At 32.1% G+C, this 22647-nt stretch overlaps 2 protein-coding genes and 1 pseudogene across 8 annotated transcripts; 1 reads left to right on the forward strand and 2 right to left on the reverse strand.

The window, feature by feature from the left end:
* On the forward strand, positions 1221-11171 carry LOC109363077 (calmodulin-binding transcription activator 5-like). Of its 6 annotated transcripts, none has more exons than XR_002109472.1 (14): positions 1221-1324; positions 1524-1613; positions 2158-2283; positions 2738-2853; positions 3216-3304; positions 3504-3549; positions 5012-5126; positions 5545-5664; positions 5743-5801; positions 7346-7759; positions 8130-8827; positions 9233-9779; positions 9894-10015; positions 10478-10564. XR_002109472.1 is itself a non-coding variant. In XM_019609271.1 (14 exons), exons 2-14 carry the CDS (start codon positions 1538-1540, stop codon positions 10914-10916), a joined length of 2751 nt encoding a protein of 916 aa, XP_019464816.1. In that variant the 5' UTR covers positions 1221-1324; positions 1524-1537; the 3' UTR covers positions 10917-11171. The 6 variants fall into 6 exon arrangements, 5 of the variants coding, with proteins under 5 accessions (XP_019464816.1, XP_019464824.1, XP_019464808.1 ...); XM_019609271.1 differs by lacking the exon at positions 9894-10015 and adding an exon at positions 10869-11171 and having other exon boundaries at positions 7358-7759; positions 10478-10786; XM_019609279.1 differs by lacking the exon at positions 9894-10015 and adding an exon at positions 10869-11171 and having other exon boundaries at positions 7469-7759; positions 10478-10786.
* LOC109363131 (GTP-binding protein SAR1A-like) lies at positions 11727-14265 on the reverse strand. Of its 2 annotated transcripts, XM_019609293.1 has the most exons (4): positions 13992-14265; positions 13783-13914; positions 11990-12315; positions 11727-11957 (listed from the first exon to the last, which is right to left on the reverse strand). In XM_019609293.1, the coding sequence occupies exons 1-3, from the start codon at positions 14118-14120 to the stop codon at positions 11995-11997; spliced, it is 582 nt and encodes a 193-aa protein (XP_019464838.1). In that variant the 5' UTR covers positions 14121-14265; the 3' UTR covers positions 11727-11957; positions 11990-11994. The 2 variants fall into 2 exon arrangements, with proteins under 2 accessions (XP_019464838.1, XP_019464837.1); XM_019609292.1 differs by having other exon boundaries at positions 11727-12315.
* Positions 15263-17155, reverse strand: LOC109340121 (annotated as a pseudogene).

Genomic DNA, 22647 nt, shown 5'->3' on the forward strand with positions numbered 1-22647 from the left:
AGTGATATTATTTTGCATGACCTATAAAATATTATATGTATGACTATATAACTTAAATATATATTACTTTATGATTTATATAATATTATTTCATATTTATGTAATATTACCTCATAATTTATATATAATATTAGCTCATAATTTATATGATTTTTTATTTTATTTTTAATATTATGACCTATGAAATATCAGCATATTTATGAATATCTATATTATATGCATGAATTTTTATAAATATATATTTGTGAATTGCTATGCATATATATATATATATATGCTAATAAGTAAGATCTTACAAGTCGTGTTACGATCTTATGTTTATAATATTTGACTCTCCTCCCGATCATAATTAGAATCTCATTTTTAACTATCATCTACCTAACCATCGCAGAGTTTAAAAAGTAAGTTCATAGATATAAGAAATAGGATAAATCACTTATCATTCACCTAATCATCCTATAATGTTATTTAATCAAATTCCATTTTTTATAACTTTTCAACATACCTATATAAATATATAAAGAGTTTAAAATTTACGCACTATCGGTATCGGACTCACGCCCCAGGTTTTACAGCGACCGCCGCACCCTCCTACTCATCGGGGCCTGACCCTTGCCCCGACGGCCGGGTATAGGTCGCGCACTTTAGCGCCATCCATTTTCGGGGCTAGTTGATTCAACATATTATTGACTATTGATTTGTATTACTTTTATTTGAGATACAATAATGGTATGGTTAAGATATAAATGATAGATGATTTGTCGACAATGTAAAAAACTTACACTGTCAATATATATATTAAATCCATATATAAATTAGACACGTATAGCATAATTATGAGGTTGTTTTAGTGATAATGTGAAGAAAGATGAAGATTGGAGGATGATGGTAGGAACATTGCAAAGATGAGTGACAATAGCTGAAGATGACTATAATGAAGTTGATGGTTAGTGAAAATGCATTTACAATAAAAGAAAATGTCGATCACATAATGTTTTTTTATTTTTCTTTGGGAACAAAAAACCACAAGGAAGGATTATAACGATAAAAAAACAACTTTGGAGCAAACAATTATGCTAATTTAATCTATTTGCGACTTGATTTTTGGAAAGAAAAAAGAAAAAAGAAAAGATTTTAAAATTATCTTACAAAAATATTTCATAATTTAAATCATTTGATTTTCATTTTTTCACTCCATAATTCAACTCTATAAAATAATGAAAGAAAACAAAAAGATTAGAACAAAACAGAGTGTGATTTAGTTCGTACAAGTCAATCATATTTCTCTTTCTTCCACTCAGGACAAACCCTTCTCTGCAATCAGGTAAATTAAAAAAAGTGATTTTGTAGCTACCCTCTTATTCCTTTTTACTGTTTCTTTACAATTTTTGATCAATTATTATTTTTTATTGTTCTCTTTCATTGAATCATGCCCTTTGTTGATTCTTTTGGTTTTGTTATAAGGTTGTAAGTTATGTAATCACTTATTATGTGCTGAGAAAACGTGTTTGGAATTTTGAAAGAGGTTTATATTGTGATGGATATGATGATGGCAAATAAAATAGAGGGACAGTTGATGGGTTCAGAGATACATGGATTCTACACATTGAAAGGTACATGCTTGATTCAATCTTTGTTTTTCAATTATGCCAACTTTTTTAAGCTCAATCATCTTTTTCAGGTATTATTTTTGAAAATTTCATTCTTCTTCTATACTTCTATTTTTGTCTCTTTTTATGTTATCCTTAAATTTTTGACTTGTAAAATTTTCTGTTGCTTGTCTGTTGTTTGGTACCATGTAGTGCTAGTTTTATTTTTGAGTAAATCCTAGCTTTTAGTCCTTGAAATTGTAAGCATTGATCATATTAGTCATCGACTATAAGAAATTATCATATTGGTTCCGGAAATTGTAAACATCAGTCATTTTAGTCCCTCATGTTGGCCGTTGTTCATTTACTTTGATCCTCCGATAAGGACAAACCTTGATTAATATATCATAGTTTCGAGGACTAACATGTTAGTTTCTTAAAGTCGATGACTAATGTGACTGGTACTTACGATTCCATGAACTAAATTAATTGCTGGTTAATGATGAATGCTTATCGGTTCTTCTCTGTTTATTTGTTGTTCTGAAATAATTTCTTATATATTCTCCAGAGCTAGATGTGGGGAGCATTATGGTTGAAGCAAGAACGAGATGGCTTCGTCCCAATGAGATTCATGCCATTCTTTGTAATTACAAGTATTTTACCATCTATGTCAAGCCAGTGAATTTGCCGAACAGTAATTATCTATTTCAATTAGCAGTAATTGGGTGTTTCTTAAGTGGACATGCATCATTTTCACTATGCTCTACTGTTCTCTTTCTAATGGACTGCTCATCATTTTGATTCTTGTTAATCTCTATTTCTGAATTTCTATAAATTATTTTACCCGATGATAGAAAGCTTTCCATGACAATCTTACTCCCGACTTTCCATGATAAATCCTTTAATTATTGTTGAAGCGTGACTTAGTAAATAATGTTGAGATTTATTCATCGTTCAATGTTCAATCATTATGTTGCGAATAAAGTAGTACATAGCCTCACCGTGAATGATTTTTTCATTCATGCATCTAATGGAATTTTGATTAGTTTTCTGCATCTAAGTAATAATTTTTCACTATATTTTGATTGTATGATGTCAAATCTCTATTGATAATGTTATTCTATTATTATTATTTTGTGTGTAAACAGGTGGTACGGTTGTATTATTTGACCGCAAGAAGCTTAGGAACTTTCGAAAAGATGGACATAACTGGAAAAAGAAAAAAGATGGGAAAACTATTAAAGAAGCTCATGAACACTTAAAGGTGAGGAATTTTGTTTTCTTGGGTGGATATGTTTATGTTAAATTACATTTATTAGTGATCTTTAACAGACTGTACATGGGATAATAGGTTCGTGCTTGAATTTTATCATGCATTATCTTTGCTTTGTATATCTTATAAATTGTGTACAATGATTCAATCATTTTATCATTCTCTCTGGGTAAATTGGGGGATAGGTTATGTTCTGCTCTTGATTTTATCAGCAGATTACAGTGTTTATCATGTGTAATCATATTTACTTACTTCAATTTTCTGGTTATTGATTAAGTTAGATTGATTAATTGATGTTCTATCTGATTTCTGACACCATTTCTGGTCATCTTGTACCCTTTCCCATAAATCAGGTTGGTAATGAAGAAAGGATCCACGTATATTATGCACATGGCCAAGATAACACAGACTTTGTTCGTAGATGTTATTGGCTGCTTGATAAGTATGCATATCAATAGTTAACTCTTAAGGCTCCAATTCCAACATGTTATTGAACTCCATACTTCTGAACTATGTCGTAGTTATGGTGATATTGTAGTTCGTGTATATATTAGTTAAAACGGAATTATAAAACAAGTGTGCAAATAGTAATCATGGCTTAGTAACTTGACTTATAATTTTTCTCATTATTTTATTTTCAGGAGTGTGGAACACATAGTGCTTGTTCATTACCGTGAAACACAGGAGGTTGACTTCATTGTTTTTTCCATTCAAAACTTTATTTTCGCCTAACAAGTCATGATTTATGTGTATGTTGTTGTCTTAAAGAAATACCATATGCATAACACTGCCATTAGCCGATAGCCAGTTTGCGATCCTTAGGTGAGTAATGTAGTTTGAGGCATTTGAATTTGTCTGGATGACGGAAAGATAATGATTATGCCATTAAGAAATACTCCTTATTATAAGACACAATCAAAAAGATTTTGGTGGTCATTTTTAGTTTTTATAAGCCACTTTTACATTTTGTATGCACTATTTATTACTTTTTATTGCATTTGCCCTTTGTTCATTAATGAGAAATAATAAACATGTGAACTTTCCAATTCCAGTGAGACTTAAGAGGGTAAAGTTTAATGGTATAGTATCTTTAAAAAATCAAGAAAATTGACTACTCTTATTGTTATGTATAATCCGGTTAAAAGTGCCTTATAATAAGTGTCAGAGGTAGTATTTCTTACAGCAACAATGTTTTTCAATTGGTCTGGTTGGAAATTTCACTAGTTCCCTGTGTAGAGTGCATACTCTTTTAGTTGAAGCACCTTGTATAATGTTGTTTACAGATATGCATTTGAAGGAATATCCAAGTCCAGCAATGGCTTGTATTAGTTTTGATGATGGTATATAAGCTCCAAAAGTTGATTAGTGATAAAGTGAGATAATCATTAATTTTAGGTCATTTGTTGTCCTATTTTATATGTTGTGGACCTGTTGGGTTGGGGCATGAGAAACTATTGATGCAGCAGCCTTCATGACTCATGAGTAAGAGCATGATAGTTTAAGTGATTTCTCTAAGACTAATTCCATGTATACTTTAAGCATGCTATTATAAACACGACTTTTTTGAGCTGGTAATCTGAGTTAGCTTTTTAATAGTTGACTGTTTAGTATGGTGATGCTTTACTTATTCTATTATCCCCCATATAATTTGTTATTTTACTTGTTTTATATTAATTTAATTACCTAGGGTCGGGGTCTAATTTTCTTTGCGCTATTGTTTTCAACTAAAGGGGCTACCCTGTGGCTTTTTGTGGAAGAGGTGATCCATATTATATCTCGCGAAACTTTAATGTTATTTATGAAATAGCACACCCGTTCCAACAAATAAAGATTGTTTTCCCGCTCAGTGTTTTATTGTGTTGGAACCTGCACTCCTTTCTCCTTCCATTCTACTTTTACTATTTCAGAATAAATTTGTTTTGTTTTCTCTTTGAACATTAAAAAAAGTACCTTTTCGAGGACGCAAAACATATCATGCTTGGATTTTCATTATTCAGTTCTTCTTTGTGGAAGATAATTAATAGCTATAACTTCTTTTTAATTAGACATAAACTCATGCTGAAGGTGTGATTCATGCTTTACCGTTTGATCGCGATATTGGATGTAACTTGGCTTTGTAACGCACGCCGGGTCATGGTTTATGGAACAGGTGCAAGCTTCTCCTGTCTCTCATGTGAATTCAAACTCTAGTTCTTCTGATCCAGCCGCACTATTAATTACATCAGAAGAAATAGATTCGAGGACCAACATTGCATATGCTGGTGGTGAGAAATAACTGTTAGATGATTGTTGTCTATCTTTTTACAAGATATACTGTTCAGTAGGAAAGGCTTATAGCATTTATTTGAAACACTTGTATTTTATTAATCTTGAAAATGTTCCAAGAGTTTGTTTGGAAACAATGAGAGGCATGATCATCAGTTGAGAGATAAGAATCTGTAGAATTTGCAAGACTTTATTTATTTATTGCACATAAATTCCACCCACCACATTTTTCTTCAGGTTAAATTTCCAAGGAAGCAGAAGACATTAGTTCCTTTTTTTTGGAATCATGACTGGGGTATATGATAATAAACAAGGAAAACGCCGTGTATCTATGATAATTAAAAAATGTCGGATAAAGTAGTTGTCTTTACTCGACAAGGTATATATTCTCATCCATTCCGTTTTGGAGATGAACAGAGATTAATCACAATTCAGCAGTCAAAAGTCATGAACTGAGGCTTCTCGAGATAAATACACTGGAATGGGATGACCTAGTTCTTGCAAATGATCTTAATTCCTCTACTGTGCCTAATGAAGGTATTGATTGTGCTTCAGCATAACCTGTCTCTTGTCTCCAAAGCATCTTACCATTTTATAACTTCATTTTTTTTGCAGGCACAGTTCAAGATTTTGATCAACAAAATCAAGTTTTGTTGAATAACAGTTTCAACAATGTAAGATGATATTAGATTTTTCTTTCATGTGTAAATTAATTTAGCAATGTAACATATAGTGTAAGTCTAGCAATAGGCGGACAAATCCTCCTATAGAGGTAAAAATTGGAGATCATACCATACCACAAGTTACTAGATTTAGGTATCTTGTGTCAATCATACAAGATGATGGAAAAATTGATGGAGATGTAAACTGTAGGATTCAAGTGGGTTGGATGAGATTTTGGAGTATTTCAAGTATCATGTGATAGAAAGACGCCACTTAAGCTTAAGGAAAAAATTTACAACACAAATATAAGAGAGATAGTTTTATATGAGACTGAATGTTGGGCAGTAAAATGCCAACAAGAGAATAAACTCTATGTAACAAAGATGAGAATGTTGTGTTGGATGAGTGGACACACTAAACATGATATGATTAGAAATGAATGCATTAATGAGAAAGTTAGAGTAGCTTCAATTATAGAAAAGATGGTAGAATCCCCAATAAGAAGAGTATATCAAGTGGAGGTTAGTGCAATTCCTAGAGGAAGAGGGAGGCCAATAAAAACTATAGGCGAAACCATTAGGAAAGATTTAAAAATCATTGTTTTGTCAATGGACATGTATTGTGATAGCATTATAGCGTCGTTCGATCCATGCAGCCGATCCCAACTAGTAGGATTAAGGCTTGATTGTTGTTGTGTAAATTAATATTTGCTATATTGAAATTTCCCATTTATGTTTTGTTCATGGGAAATATAGACCTTTGTTTTCTATTTTTTTAAATGGAAAGAGTATTTTTATTATAGAGAAAATAAGTGAAGCATAACTTGGAGGAGCATAAGATATCCTCCTATAACAAAAATGGAAAGAACTAGAAAAACAAAAGATCCAAATATGCAGCAAGGCTGCCGAACCTTTGTGGATATTAGTGAACACCCATGTTTGCCCCCTTTGATCGGTCTTAACACTGTCAAACTGATGTTTCATTGTTGACGATAAGGAGTTACAAGGCTATTTTTTTCGATTACCAATAACTTAATTAAAAAGCTACAGCCATTTTGAAAGAGGACTTGGGATCATGTGAATCCAAGGCTGTGTATCTCTCTATGGCTCAGATTTACATCCTTGCTGTGAGTATCTGTGCCTGGGCTGTGCAGAATCGAGATATTTTACAAGAACGGAGAGTAGGCCATAGTTAGTTTTGATGATCTGGCAGAGAGAGTGTAAGAAAGGAATGAGGGTAGAGAATGTTTATCTAATTCAGTTATTAGTAAGCTCGAGGGGAGTGAGGAGAAGTATCTTTTGGGAAATCATTTGTTAGTTTTGGGCAGAGAGCATTAGCTCTTTGTAGGATCCTAGTTCTGTGGGTAATAAAACATTGTTCTACTGCATTTTCTCAGTTCTTTCCACATGAATATAATTTTGTTTTCCAGTTCATAATTTTGTTCTTACATTTCTGTGATTGTTGATACTGGTTCGTATCACTTGCTTTGCTTCTTCCTTCTCCCTATTTTTTTTTCTGTTGACACTTTGTAATAGCTTCTGCAATAACTTCTGAGGGTTTTTGTCAGCCAGTAGCCAGCAATCGATCTGCTGAGATTCCTTCTTTTGATTATTTAACTCAGCCAATTGCTGTGAGCGATAGTGTTCCGTACAATTTTTCAGAAAGTGTTAATCTTCAGACAGTGCACAATCAAGTAAATCCAATTGAGCACAGGAACCATCCCGTCTCTGCAAGTAACAATTTAGTCAATGACAAATTGCAAAGTCAGAACAGCACTGGAATGTGGGTGAACATCATTTCTGATTCACCATGTTCAGTAGATGAATCAGCTCTTGAATCCTCAGTTTCATCTGTTCACGAATCTTATTCATCTCCGGTAGTCGATAATCAGCAATCTTCTCTGCCTGAACAAGTATTTAATCTCACTGATTTGTCCCCTACTTGGGTGTCTTCAACTGAGAAATCAAAGGTTTCCTTTCCCCTTCACATAGATCTACTTACTAGCTATTATCTTAGGTTATAATTGTGTCTTTCTTTAACACTGACATATTATTTGGTTACTTAGTTGGTTCCTCTGCCTTTTCTTCCAATCTTGAATGCCTGTGGAATTCCAAAGCTTTAAACTACGTAACATGAACTCTGAGGAATATAAATTATCTTTTCTTTCTCAATGAACTAAAATTCATTTTCTGTTAGTGTCATGAGTCGCATGACTACAAGCATGTAAATCTTAATGTGTATATTATATCGAAGTATAACACATTAAACTCTTTCCGTATGATCAATTCATATGTTTTCTACCCGTTAGCCAGACTTTCTTATCCCTTTACTTCTTGCAGGTCCTGGTGACTGGATTCTTTCATAAGGACTATCAACACCTTTCCAAGTCCAATCTATTGTGTGTTTGCGGTGATGTAAGTGTGGCTGTAGAAACTGTTCAGGTTGGGGTCTATAGATGCTGGCTATCACCACATTCTCCTGGATTTGTGAATCTCTATTTGAGCTTTGATGGCCATAAGCCCATTAGCCAAGTTGTTAATTTTGAGTATCGTACTACTGTTTTGCATGATCCTGCAGTTTCTATGGAACAGAATGACAACTGGGATGAATTTCTACTTCAAACGAGGCTTGCTCATTTGCTCTTTGCTAAACAAAAGAGCCTTGATGTTTTCTCTAGTAGTGTATCACCTAATGCACTAAAGGAGGCTAGACAATTCGCCTTGAAAGCGTCATACATTTCAAATAATTGGCAATACTTGATCAAGTCAACTGAAGACAAGAAAATTCCATTTTTGCAAGCAAAAGAAGCCCTACTTGGGACTGCATTGAAAAACAGACTAAAGGACTGGCTTTTGGAAAGAATTGTTTTAGGTTGTAGGACTACTGAGTTCGATGCACAAGGCCAAAGTGTAATCCATTTGTGTGCAATTTTGGAATATACTTGGGCTGTTTCCTTATTTTTGTGGTCAGGATTATCGCTAGATTTCCGGGATAAATTTGGATGGACAGCTCTTCATTGGGCGGCTTATTATGGAAGGTATATACACAAGTACCCCACTTGTTTTAAAAACTAGGATTTAGGACCTTTAAATATATACTACATGGGTTCACTGAAAACAATAATTTATTAAGATGGAAAAGTAATTCTTCATGATCGGAAAAGGAAATGTTAAAATCAGAAAGGAATAAAGCTCAATATTTTTTTTAAAAACAGTGCAAATATTGTCCATTGCACTGTTCACTTATCACTTACAATTTTATGATGCTGTTAATTAGCCTTGCTGCTTGCACATTGTAATAAAATCCTTGTTGCAGTACAATTTTTTTTCTTTTTCCATGCCTATAACCAGGCATATTATATGACCTGTATGAGTATAACTAAAATAGGAATGAACTTATGATGGAAGTTTTGTTGATTATTTTATTTTAAATTTGTCTATAGGGAGAAAATGGTTGCAACTCTGTTGTCTGCTGGGGCAAAGCCAAATTTGGTCACGGATCCAACTCCCCAAAATCCTGGTGGGTGCACTGCTGCTGATATTGCTTATATGAAGGGTTATGATGGCTTAGCAGGTTATCTTTCAGAAAAGTCTCTGGTTGAGCAGTTCAATGACATGAGCTTAGCTGGGAATATTAGAGGCTCACTGAAAAGTAGCACGACTGAACCAGTAGGATCTGACAACCTTACCGAGGAGCAGTTGTACCTGAACGATACGTTGGCAGCGTACCGAACAGCTGCCGAGGCAGCAGCACGCATACAAGCTGCATTTAGGGAGCACTCCCTAAAATTGCAAATGGAGGCAGTTGAATTTTGCAGTCCAGAGGCTGAAGCGCGTGTAATAGTTGCCGCAATGAAGATTCAGCATGCCTATCGTAACTATGAGACAAGGAAAATGATGGCAGCTGCTGTTCGCATTCAGCATACATACCGTACATGGAAGACTCGTAAGGAATTTCTCAAAATGCGTCGTCAGGCTATCAAAATCCAAGTAAGAGCTACTCTTCTTGTCTCTCTATTGCTTATTGTCGTGAGCAAACGTATGGTAGATTGTATATCCATGTTATTTTTTTGGTCATATTTTTAACTGATTAGTTGACTACAGATTGGTGTCAGTTAGTACAAATGTTAACATGACCTTTTCCAGAAATGACAAGATGAAATAAAAGCTTATACGTTGGAGAAATTGTTAGATGTAAAATGGAAGGAATAATGGATCTAGGAATGGTATTCTAACCATACTTTCTTTCCCATCTAGTCATATCATAGCTAATGCTAAGTACCTTAACATGTAGTGGGACCATTGAAGAAACATTGTAGAGAGCAATAGACACTTGAAAATTCATTGATCGCAAGGGAAGTTAAAATATTTCTAACTATCATATATATATATATATATATATATGTGTATGTGTGTGTGTGCATGTGAAATTGTTTCGCGTATCCTTTTCCTTGTTTTTGGCTCGTAGGATGCCCATTGAATATACAATATACATGACTGGATATTAGCCCTCTGCATACTTGATATTTTAAAGCATGGCAAGCAACAAAGTCATTCAATCCCAGATTTTCAGAGATTGGAATCAGGCCTGCAGATTTTGTTGCCGAAACTGGCTAGTGTCTGCTTGGCTTGTTTTTTAGTTTTATAATTTACATCCAAGAAGACTGATTACATATGTTACAACACAGGCTGCTTTTCGGCAATTTCAAGCGCGGAAGAATTATCGCCAAATTCTTTGGTCTGTTGGTGTGGTTGAGAAAGCAGTACTTCGCTGGCGTTTAAAGAGAAGAGGCTTACGTGGGCTCCAGGTTAATCCTGTGGAAGCAACCGGAGATCAGAAGCCAGAAAGTGATGTTGAGGAGGACTTCTTTCGGATTGGTAGAAAACAAGCTTCAGAGCGTGTTGAGAGATCTGTAGTGCGTGTGCAAGCCATGTTCCGTTCTAAAAAAGCACAAGAAGAGTATAGGAGGATGAAGCTGACACTTACACAAGCAAAGGTGACTAATTTTTAAGTAATATGTCCGTGATTTGAATTTGCATCCATATTTACTATACAATGCTGTTATGCAACTGGAATAGGAATATGAAGAACTCCTCAATAGTGAAGTTGAGATGGAATGCAAGTAGCAAAATAGGCTCCTAATTTAGGCAAAGTTCCAAGAATAACATGTATTCTTCTGATGCTTGTGACAAAATAGCCATATGTTGGGGGAGGTTGGAGTTATTTTTGTATATCCCATGGTTTTAGTAAATTCCCTGTCAAATTGTGCTCTATAAACCTTTAATGTGTAATTGGTAATACTTTCTGATCCAAGATCTAGTTACTACTGAAATAACATGCTTTACAGAGTCGAATACTATCTTAATTATCATGGTCACAGACTCACAATTGTCCTTAGATTACTGCCACAAAAATCTTGGCTTTTTCCACTGTAACACTTTATTAGTTCAAGTCACACTTTATTACTTCTGCAATTTGAGTGTGATGTCTATGTATTGTATGTGTAAAATTAGTTAATCACTCACTGACGAATCACAACTGTAAAACTTTCATTCAAGTAACCAATTTATAAGAGCATGAACATCTAAAAACTACAGTGCCAATATAGAGATTGCATCAGCATGTTGATAATCAACAACTAGGATCACACTTGTGTGATTGATTTCCTATTTAATATACTGAGATGAATTAAACTTTTCTTATTGTTTCTCTGGATACATTCCATTTGTTTTCATATTCCATATTTGTAGAAGGTAATGGGATCACAAGAATTAAACAACATAAAACTGATGATATTTTTACGAGTTAAGTTTTGGATTGAAGAGAAGGGAAAGAAAATACTTGAAAACCATGAAATATACTTATGAGATAACTCTGAAGCCTTCTATTTTCATTTTCATCCAAAATCTAACTCACTAACGAATCAACCAGGAAAATGTGGAATAAAACTTCTCCAAAATTATTTTACTTTGTGTTTCTCCCAAATCATACCACCCTACAATAGAATCCAGTTTTTCAACATAGAATATCCACCACCCCACAAAAAAGAATCTCTAAAACATACAAATTGTACAGACATGATGAGACATTACAGCACTTGTATCAAATAATCCAATAAGAAACAAAGATAAAACCAGTTTTGATGTAGCTTAAGACAACTGTGGTTGACAAGGGAAAGGGGAACAAAAAATTGATGCCAGATCTCTACTTGATATATTGAGAAACCCACTTGAAGCCATCGCCATATCCCATCTTGCGGACAATGCTACACATGAACACTTCGAGAGGCCGAAGGTTGGACTCGGTAAGAATAACCTTTCCCTTCCCGGTGGTGAAATTAGTCAGGCCTAAATGATAACGTAGCTCTTCTTCAGAAGCGGCATATGGGATGTCAATCTTGTTGCCTAGCACAAGAAATGGAACAGTTGCCAACGATTCATCTGAAAGCAAGGCATCAAGCTCCTTCTTTGATTCTGCAAACCTCTCTTTGTCATAGGCATCAACCAGGTAAACCACTGCATCCACCTAGAAAGCCGATATACATGTGAATTCTAAAGCAATATCCAGCATAGGTGTCATTGCAGATTAGGCATCCAGGGAATAAATGACAGAGAAAAATTATTGTTATTGAAACCACCAAACTCAAGGTCACGCTAACGACACAATGCCAAAAATCTATACTTGAATTTAGAGTGTTGACAGGTGATGCATCTAAACACTAAGTAATAACCATCAAGTTAACTTCAAGCTGGTCTTAATAAAAGTTCTCCTCACTCAAGGTGTGAGAATATATCGAAGTAGAACTTCGGCTGCTTCTGATACTTCAATAGAGTGTATCAGTTTATTAGAAATCTATTAACTAGCACTTTTCAGAAATCTACACATCTCTTACTCTTATTTGTTCCTCCCACTTGCTATGTGCTTTTATTTTATAATTCATTAGGAAAAATCGGAAATGTAACGAAAACCACTAGCAGAAAAAGCCTACAAGGCTAGCAGGAGTGCTACCAATGAAACCTCCACTGTTAACATTTGCCTCCCATGAATGAAAGGCGTTAACTGTGATTATGAAGGCATGACTTTCTGAGGTAGTAGGCACAAGTGAAAATCATGCGAGATGTAATTTCGGTGTTACAGTATATCAAACAAATGCATTAGACAAAGTTATACAGACCTATAATCTATGACAATATGCTAGTAATTTTCAAAGGGTTCCAGAACATCAACGAAATATAACACACAATTGAAAGGAAGAGAACTAAAAACTCATGAGAAGCTAGCACTCCAAAATGGAAGTGAACAATAATGAATATACTAACTAGAGTTCAGAGAAGGGTCACAAAAACCATATCAAAGCAATTGGGATCTTAATGAAAGATCACTTTCTCTCAAAGACCTTGTATTCAAAAACATATTTCAAAGAACAATGAATCTCACAAAAACAATATTCCAACACATGATCTACCTGAAAGTAAATCTGCACTAAAGCACTAACCAAAAACATTTGAAAGCTTTACACTATCTACATAATTTAGAAGAGGTAGTAAATGGTAACAACAACAACCAAGTGGGCCAACTATAAAGCAGTAGCCCCCAGACACACACTGCATAACAGAAATCTCCATTTTCAGAAAGTAAATGAAGATCACATTAACCTTAATGTTATCATTGATTAGAACAAAATCACAAATTCATAACATCCAAATAAAAGAAAACCTGCACCAAGCCACAAACAAAAATACATGAGAAGTATGTACAATCTATACAATCGCCTGAGTGAAACTTGGGGCGCGACATAGAGTTTCCTATGTTCTAACCGCAAAAAACGTAGTGGCGACTCTAATAAGTCGCGTAACCGAAAATCAAGTGGCAACATATAATATATTACAAAGTAAACATTAACTAAGTACTCCATCTTAGAAACTAAAAATCATACTAAAGTCATATGATTGAAATTTATCATAAAAAATTAATAACCCAAATAGAATGGACCTTAGCATAATAGTCCTTCCAGACTCTGCGTGCAACTTGATGACCACCCAAATCAAAAGCTTTAAACTTGATCTTCCCAATGCTCAATTCCTCTGAGGTGGGGTGTTGGGTTGGTTGGTGTTGAACTAATCTCTGCAATACCCAATTGAAAAAATCACATTTTTTCAGCTATTCAAAACTAAATATATAGATTTGTAAAGAAAATGAACCTCATCTTTGAGCATGTGAAGAAGGGTGGTTTTTCCGGCATTATCGAGGCCAAGGAAAAGGATCTTAGCTTCTTTTTGCCAAAGACCTAGTGAAGCAAGAATGCCATAAAACCAATCGAATAGGAACATGTTTTGGTTTCAGATCCAAATCAAAAAGGGAAGGGACTTGAATCTGGGAGGGAAGAATCCAATACAGCAGCTGAGATCCCACCAAAGTATAACTACATAGATTGTAATGTTCCAAGCGCATGTGGTTGGAAAAACACCTCTTTCTTTTCTTCAATTATGTATTTTACTCCGATATTGAAACAACACTACCCGAAAATGATTAGTTTAGTCACAAATCTTAAAAGAATTAATTCATTATAAAAAAAGTAAGAAATATTTTAGTAGTTCCAAAAAAATAAAAATTTATAAATAATCATTACATTATATTACTGGATTATGGATTATTGAGTCAACTATGATTATGAATAGATGTTAAATGTAAATGGAATAATAACTTACATTTTAACCTACACAGATTAAATAAATAAAAAATCAAAACATGCAAATTAAAATCTAGTAGCTCTCTTATTTTGCCAATTTGAATCACATTGCTAATATATATTGAAATACTTTTAATGTTCTTATAAGTTTCTTATTTCTCTTGATAGGCTAATTCTATCTACACATAAAATGTGTACCCATACAAATGTTTTAATTTTTCCAATACATTTTTTTTTATTTTTGGTACATTATAATTGCTAAAAACAATTTTTTTTACCTTCATACAACCAAACCAACTACAACAACATAAATATTCTATTGGTAAAATGATTATCATGATATCATATTCTTAAGTTTAAAAAATCCAATTAGTTGATTAACATTATCATAATCTATCTAGTACAACATATTAGTATAATCCACATAATTTAAATATCTCATACTTTACACTTATTAATAACTTATTCATAGTTTACATCCAACCATCTATATTTTATAAATTTTAGCATATAAAATATTACTCAATAACATTAACTTTATAAAATTAAAAAATTACAAATTTCTCCCAATAACCACTTTTGGGCCTCATCATAAGGCCCAATAAGGGCATTATCGTCATAAAGGGTTGAAATGTGTTAGGGTTTCGCTCCAATGATATAAAAACTCCTGCATCGTTCCTCAGAAACCCTAATCTAAGGTTCGTATTCTTCAATTTGAACTCACATTATCACCAATTTTATTTTCTCCTTTGATTCTCTAACGTTCTCTACTTTATATTAATTTCAGAGATGGCAAAGTCAAAGAATCACACAGCACATAACCAATCCTACAAGGCTCACAAAAATGGCATCAAAAAACCAAAGAGGCATCGCCACACTTCTACCAAAGGGGTATTTAATTTTTAACTCATTATTTAATTTTACATTTTTTATGAAATTTTTGTTTACAATATTTAATCTTTTGTAATTGGTGTAGATGGATCCAAAGTTCTTGAGGAATCAGAGGTATGCAAGGAAGCATAACAACAAGAATGGTGAATCCGCCACTGAAGAAGAATGAAGTGATTATCAAATGGAGCTCATGTATTAGAATATTCAGCTATGTTTTAGTGGTAACTTTTTCTTTAATCTTTCTTTAATATTGCACCAGACTTATAATAGCTTTGTTGTTGGTTTATGTTGAAAAACCTTGAAATTGTATCAATGTATTATTTAGGACTAAATTGGTTGCAACTATTTTGAAAAGGCAGATTCACATTTTACTCTCGGTTATCTTTTACCACATGTGATTACTGAAACTAGGGATGACAATCAAAACCCGACCCACCGGAATTTAATGGGGAAAACCTGATATGACTAGGAAAGGGTGGATCTGGTTTGTGGTTGGGATTTCGGGGTTGGGTAAGCACGGTCAATAAATGGGACTTCGGGGTTGGTTAAGCACAATAAATGGGATTTCGGGGTTGGGTAAGCACGGTCAATAAATGGGATCGGATCGGGTTCGAAGTTAACCCTATGGTTATGTGGATGTTAATTGCATCACCTTTGAATAAAAACTGTTAAAGAGAAGTATAGGTACATGTATTGGGTGCAAAAGTAAAGCACTTTCAAAATAGTTAACTGTAACGATAATCAACAACTTCTGTATACACTAACAATAGCAACTACAAAAAATAGCAATTCCTAACATTCAGCTTCCATCATTCTACTTTTTTACATGATTCTCAATATGCTGATGCCCTCTAACCTGAAGTTATAATATCTTGGGAACTCAGTAGTAAAAGCAAATATCTTCCACAAGTTTATACTTGAGGAAGATTAAGCAGAATCTACGGAATTTAATGGGGAAAACCTGATATGACTAGGAAAGGGTGGATCTGGTTTGTGGTTGGGATTTCGGGGTTGGGTAAGCACGGTCAATAAATGGGATCGGATCGGGTTCGAAGTTAACCCTATGGTTATGTGGATGTTAATTGCATCACCTTTGAATAAAAACTGTTAAAGAGAAGTATAGGTACATGTATTGGGTGCAAAAGTAAAGCACTTTCAAAATAGTTAACTGTAACGATAATCAACAACTTCTGTATACACTAACAATAGCAACTACAAAAAATAGCAATTCCTAACATTCAGCTTCCATCATTCTACTTTTTTACATGATTCTCAATATGCTGATGCCCTCTAACCTGAAGTTATAATATCTTGGGAACTCAGTAGTAAAAGCAAATATCTTCCACAAGTTTATACTTGAGGAAGATTAAGCAGAATCTAGTTCCACTTACTTGGCTATAAGCTTGTTCCACTTACTTGGCTATAAGCTTGTTCTTTAACTTGCTCAGTAATTGAACAAAGCGTATATTAATGCACTGGCTATGGCAAACAAGCTGAGCATGTGTATGTTGTTTCAACTGTTTTACAAGTTAAAATCAAATGAAAATTTGAAGCCACGAATAAGCAAAATTTACCTGAATGTGTGTCCCTAATGCTATTGCATTGTTAACATTATAATAAGCTTTTGTACAGAAAATAACATTAAAGGAAAAGAAACTGAAATATAACCTTGTCAATTCCCTCCCCATCATTTTCTGCTAGGGCCTTTGTGGTAGCTTTAAAACTTGTTTTGGCAACACTTACTTCAAAGTCTTCCTTTTCACCTTTCTCCCTTGCTTTAGGCATCAAAATTTATGTTTGGCCATAACACATAAGAACTTCTAACTGAAGGACAATGAGCCATATCTATTGTATAAATTAGAGTAAATTATGCTTGAATTTTAATGAAATTACATAAATTATGCCTACAAAAAACCATAGTTTTTATACATATCTTACACTGACAACCCATCTATGAGAAATAAGTGTGATTTTATATGATTTTAAGAACAAAAAGGGGGATAAATGTAATTAAGTTAAACAAAATATAGTATATTGTGGAAACAAAATTAATTAATATTCGAGTCAATATGTTGTTAGTATAAGAGTGATTGAAATATGTCGTTAATATTATTTATGCATCTTATATTGAACCAAAAATAACGAAAATATATTGACTTGTATACTATTTGGGTATGTCTCCACAATATATATGTTTTGTTTAACTTAAATATATTTATCATATTTTTTGTTTAAAATATCATACTTATTTCTCTATAATGCAGGAGTCACAGTGTAATGTATGTATAAAATTCAGGGGTTTTTTGTAGGCGCAAAAAATGGAAAGAAAGTCCGCTTAATTTCAGTGTTAGTATAATTTAATCTACAAGTAATATAGGCTAAAAGGAGGAATCGAGTTTTAAAATTACATTTGTTGTGGCTTACCCGATATTCCTTGTGCACAGGCAGCATGAGCAAGCATCATCTTGCCCTTAGCATCACCAATACAATATAAATTGGGTGCCGCATCCAAGCGAAGTCACCATTTTTGTCTAGAAGTCATGATAACACAATAAAAATTATGTTTAGTTTAGAAGTCGTGATAGCAGAATATGACTTCTGTTTAGTTTAAAAGTCGTTATAGGTCATTACAACTTCTACACTGAAGTCGTTATCTGCCATCACGACTTCTACATTGAAGTCGTATTCACTTAACCGAAATAACCTTCATCAGAAGTTGTATTACACAATCATGACTTCTACAATAAAATCATATAATGTCACCACGACTTCTGAAAAGTACACAAATGATAACCAGTAACCAAAAAATTTCATTCGCCTACTATAAAGTAGTTTGCTCTAAACAAACTAATACGTGGTTCACATATTAGCTTTGGCCATATAAACTAGATACCTGTCATTGTTAGTAACAAATAAGTCATAAAAAGATAAACCAGCCTGAGAAAGAATCGGAATTGAGACATACCACCTTGCCATTTGCATCAATTACTTGCATGAGCTCATTCACAGGGACAAAAACACCTTGTGCTAGAACATCAATATGCAGAAATAGAAACATAGAATCATTTTCTTTCTGGAAAGAATAACCACTGGGAAATCTCTTGTAAATGTTCCCAACTCGGATAAGATTGACTATAGTGTGAGGATACTATAGGAAACAAAAAAAACTCCGGTGTGAGAGAACATGATTCTATGCTTTAGACTGTATGAATCATTATATAATGAATTGGCATTCAGACTGTAAATTAGAAGATACTAAACAATGATCCTATCCCTTATGCACATTCCAATGGAGGCCAATATCTCACTGCAAGCTTACAACTCTTGTAACTGATAATACTCTACTTTTTTATACTTAGTTTCAGTCCTAAGAGACAAAAATGGTCGGTCATGTCAACAATATCCTTCAGAGTCACGTCATTCATCTCAGCCATTGGAAATAGGAGCATTCCCAATATGAAGTATCACTTAGAACTCATTAATTATCATTATTATTCTCTACTCACTTCCTATATGTCATTTATTGCTCTTGGGCTTTACTCTTCAGTCTTACCTCCCCTTGTGGATCCAACTCTACCTTCATCCAGATTCTGGAAGAACTCTAGCCCGGATATTCAAGAAGTCTTATTTGGATATCCTGTTCCAAACTTGTTCATCCACAAAAGAATAGAGATGAATGATAACATTGGTAATACCAAACAATGTAAAACTTTCTTATAAGTAATAATTTTACACTGCCTTTACATGAAATTAGAGAAATTGTAGTGTTGGATAAGAAAATTAAGGGTCTGTAGTAGGTACATTGTAGGTACATTTGAAGCATATAAGTGTTGAATCATTTAGATCATATATGTGTGATAATTGTTTCTTCCTTAATTAATATAACTCTTTGGTATAATTAGTGGATAAGTAAAGAAAATAATAATAAGCTAAGGATTAAAAGTTGACACCATTAGTTATTTGAATCAAAATCATTTCAATAAAATAACAAGTAAATTATATTGAAATTCCATATACATATATTATACTCATTATCTATGTAGGAGAGATAAATGTAATTTTTTAAACAAAAAATCATGACAATTATAATTATGTCAAATAATATATGATATATTATGAAGACAAATTCAAATAGTATGAAAATCAATAGTTATTTATTATTTTTGACTGGTTATACATTATTTCAATAATTCTAAAGAATTGTTTAAATTACTCTTATACTGTAGTATAATTAACCAAAATAAGAATAGACATTGAATTTTATATTATTTTAATTTATTTTCACAATATACCATATTTTGTTAAATTTAGTAACATTCGTCACCATTTTTATTTAAGAAATTACATTTATTTGTCCTACAGTGGTAGTCAATGTAATGTATGTATATAATTAATGGTGGTTTATATAGGCTTAAAAATGTGAGAAATAATTTATATAATTTTACTAAAACTCAGAATGTGTCAATATAATTTACTATTAATCTCTAATATATATATATATATATATATATATAGGCAATTCAAGATATAACTATTTGTGATAATGAAACAACTCGTGTAAGAATAATTATTATTACGAGACATAAGAATATCATGGACTATTGTACTTTATTTTAATTATCATATTAAAAATGTGTTCATATGAGTAATAACCAACTTATAATTCTACTAATTAAGTAATGTTGCATGACCTTGATTTATTGTTTTGACTGCTATCATGTGGGAACTATTCTCACTTGAATTATTCCATTGTGAGAATATTTATAATTTTCAATAAATGTTTATATAATTTTATAAATAAGACAATTATCAAATATATAGTTAAATTGATATCTATAAAAAATATAACATTTTTTTACAAATGAAAACAATGTTGGAAAGATATAATATTTGACAATGATACTTAAATGTCAATAAGATTTAATCAAAAGGAATACTTATAATTAACTATTAGGTTATTCCTTGGTTCATTTTGGCCTAATGGAGTAAAAAATATAATTCAAATGTGTTAAATAAATCAAATCAATTTGATTATGGTAATTGAATTAGGTCGAGTCAAATTTGACTATACACATGAGAGAGGTTGGTTCATGCTTCATATCATATATTGAATCAGATAAGTATAACAAGACATGTAATACCTATACGGTGCGTTTCACTTTATGTTCGATACTTATTCATTGACATATTTAAAGGCCCAAGCCCTACATAAAATTGAAACACATTTGCTTTGTGTCTTGTTGTGCCGCCGCCGCTTTTCTATGATTAGGAGTTAAAGGCGACTTACAACTACAACTCTCACTTGTGAATGAAAATGCGAATACGACATCAACAACATCGATCGACTCTGAATTGGAAGGAGATCCAATATAAAATGAGTGTACGTGATTCCCCTATCTTCTATACGAGTTCGATTATCCTAAAATCTCATTTTTAATTGTGTTGTCAAATAAGTTATGATCTATTTGTGATTTTAATTTATGTCAATTTTCTTCTTCCATTTATTGTTTTGATTTTGTTTTCAATATCATGTACGAGGGAAATCTCTAATATATTTTATGCGATTTAAGTCATAAAACACATATTCCTTTTCAGATCGGAGGACGTATGTCCAAACCAAATTAAGTCATTATTGTTGAACCAATTTGATTTTAGATAACTATTTTAATAGATAATCAAATCATTTAGATTTAACAATCTCAATTTTTAACTAAAAACAATCTAACCCATAAATATTTTGAAAACCACTTCAATTAAATAACAATTTTTTTTATATTTTCTTTTGAAATCTTTCAAAATAGGAAAAAAATATAAGATATATAATTAATTGGAAATAGAACAAAAACATAATATATAAATTAAAAATAGTAAAAATTAAAGGAAAAATATTTTCTCAAACAATGTGATCTTTGATTTTTCTACTATTATTGAAAACCAAACTTTTCAAATTTTGGATAGATAAATTATATTACTATATGAATAAAAATATACATAAATTTAATAATTTCTCAATTTTAATATTTAATAAATAGGTAGGGTCCATCATTGAATATTTAGAATTTTAGACAATGTGGACAAGAATTTGAGTTAAGATTCAAGATGGATGAACTCATGACCCATTGAAGAGTGATAAAAAATGAGCTATTTGTATCTAGGTTGGTGGGAGTGAAAGTAGGTCGGTTAGGATAGGGATGAGTGTATAAACAAAGTTTTTTCATAATTTAATGTTTTTTGTATTTCATATAAAGATTTATATAAAATTAATATATTATTCAATATTTATTTGTATTACACATATTTAAACTTTAAATCATTCAACGACAATATAAAAAACTTTTTTATTATCATTATATACATATTTTATTTATACTTATTAAAAGATATAAACATAGGGAATATAATATATTCACATTAATTGTATAAAAATTTATATACTGTTAGTGCATTATCCACAATTCTTATATTTTTGAAGTGTCAAAATAACTAATTATGAATGATATATAATACAATAACATTAAATAAAACTCATAGACTATCTGTGTATATATATTTTTGTAGTGTATGTGGATGTATTCCACCATCAATTGCCACCCATATGTTACCTCACAAATTTTGTTGTTGTGAATGTTTCCTATTGGGCATGATCATAGTGTAAAAAGCACTACAAAACAACAACAAACTAAAAAAGTACTCACTTTTTTTTTCAATTTCCAATGTCATTATACAAAGTTACTTTATAATTGTAAACATTTCTCTAAAGTTTACTGTCATAATAATATCTATGCCTTAAGAATATAAAAATTTATAGACAATTAATATATCATATTGTTTGTTTATATTATTTTTATTTAATAAGAGTCAATAATAATTGAATATAAATAATAAATGATATAATAATAGTGTAAAACTAGTAAATATATCCTTATCTTAACTATAAGATATTATTTTATCAACAAAGAGTCATGTTCAAATATAAGTCATTACAAATAATTACTTTTGAATTTTAAACTTAGAACAAGCCTACATAAAGACATAATTAGTCATAAATTTATTTGTATTTTTTTAAAGAATGAATAATAATAAAAAATAAATGATAATTGATAGATTAATAATAATAATAACAAATATATACATTTTTTTGTCTGAATTAATTGTTAATTGCAAAATAAACATCATAATGTTGCATGTGATGTCCTTTGTGATTAAGAAAGAAGCGCGCAGAGGCATTATCAAACGCGGGCAGGGGCAGTGATAGGAATGGTGTATTCGTAATTTCA

Source organism: Lupinus angustifolius, chromosome LG01, assembly GCF_001865875.1.
Source record: "Lupinus angustifolius cultivar Tanjil chromosome LG01, LupAngTanjil_v1.0, whole genome shotgun sequence".
NCBI classification, from domain to species: Eukaryota; Viridiplantae; Streptophyta; class Magnoliopsida; order Fabales; family Fabaceae; genus Lupinus; species Lupinus angustifolius.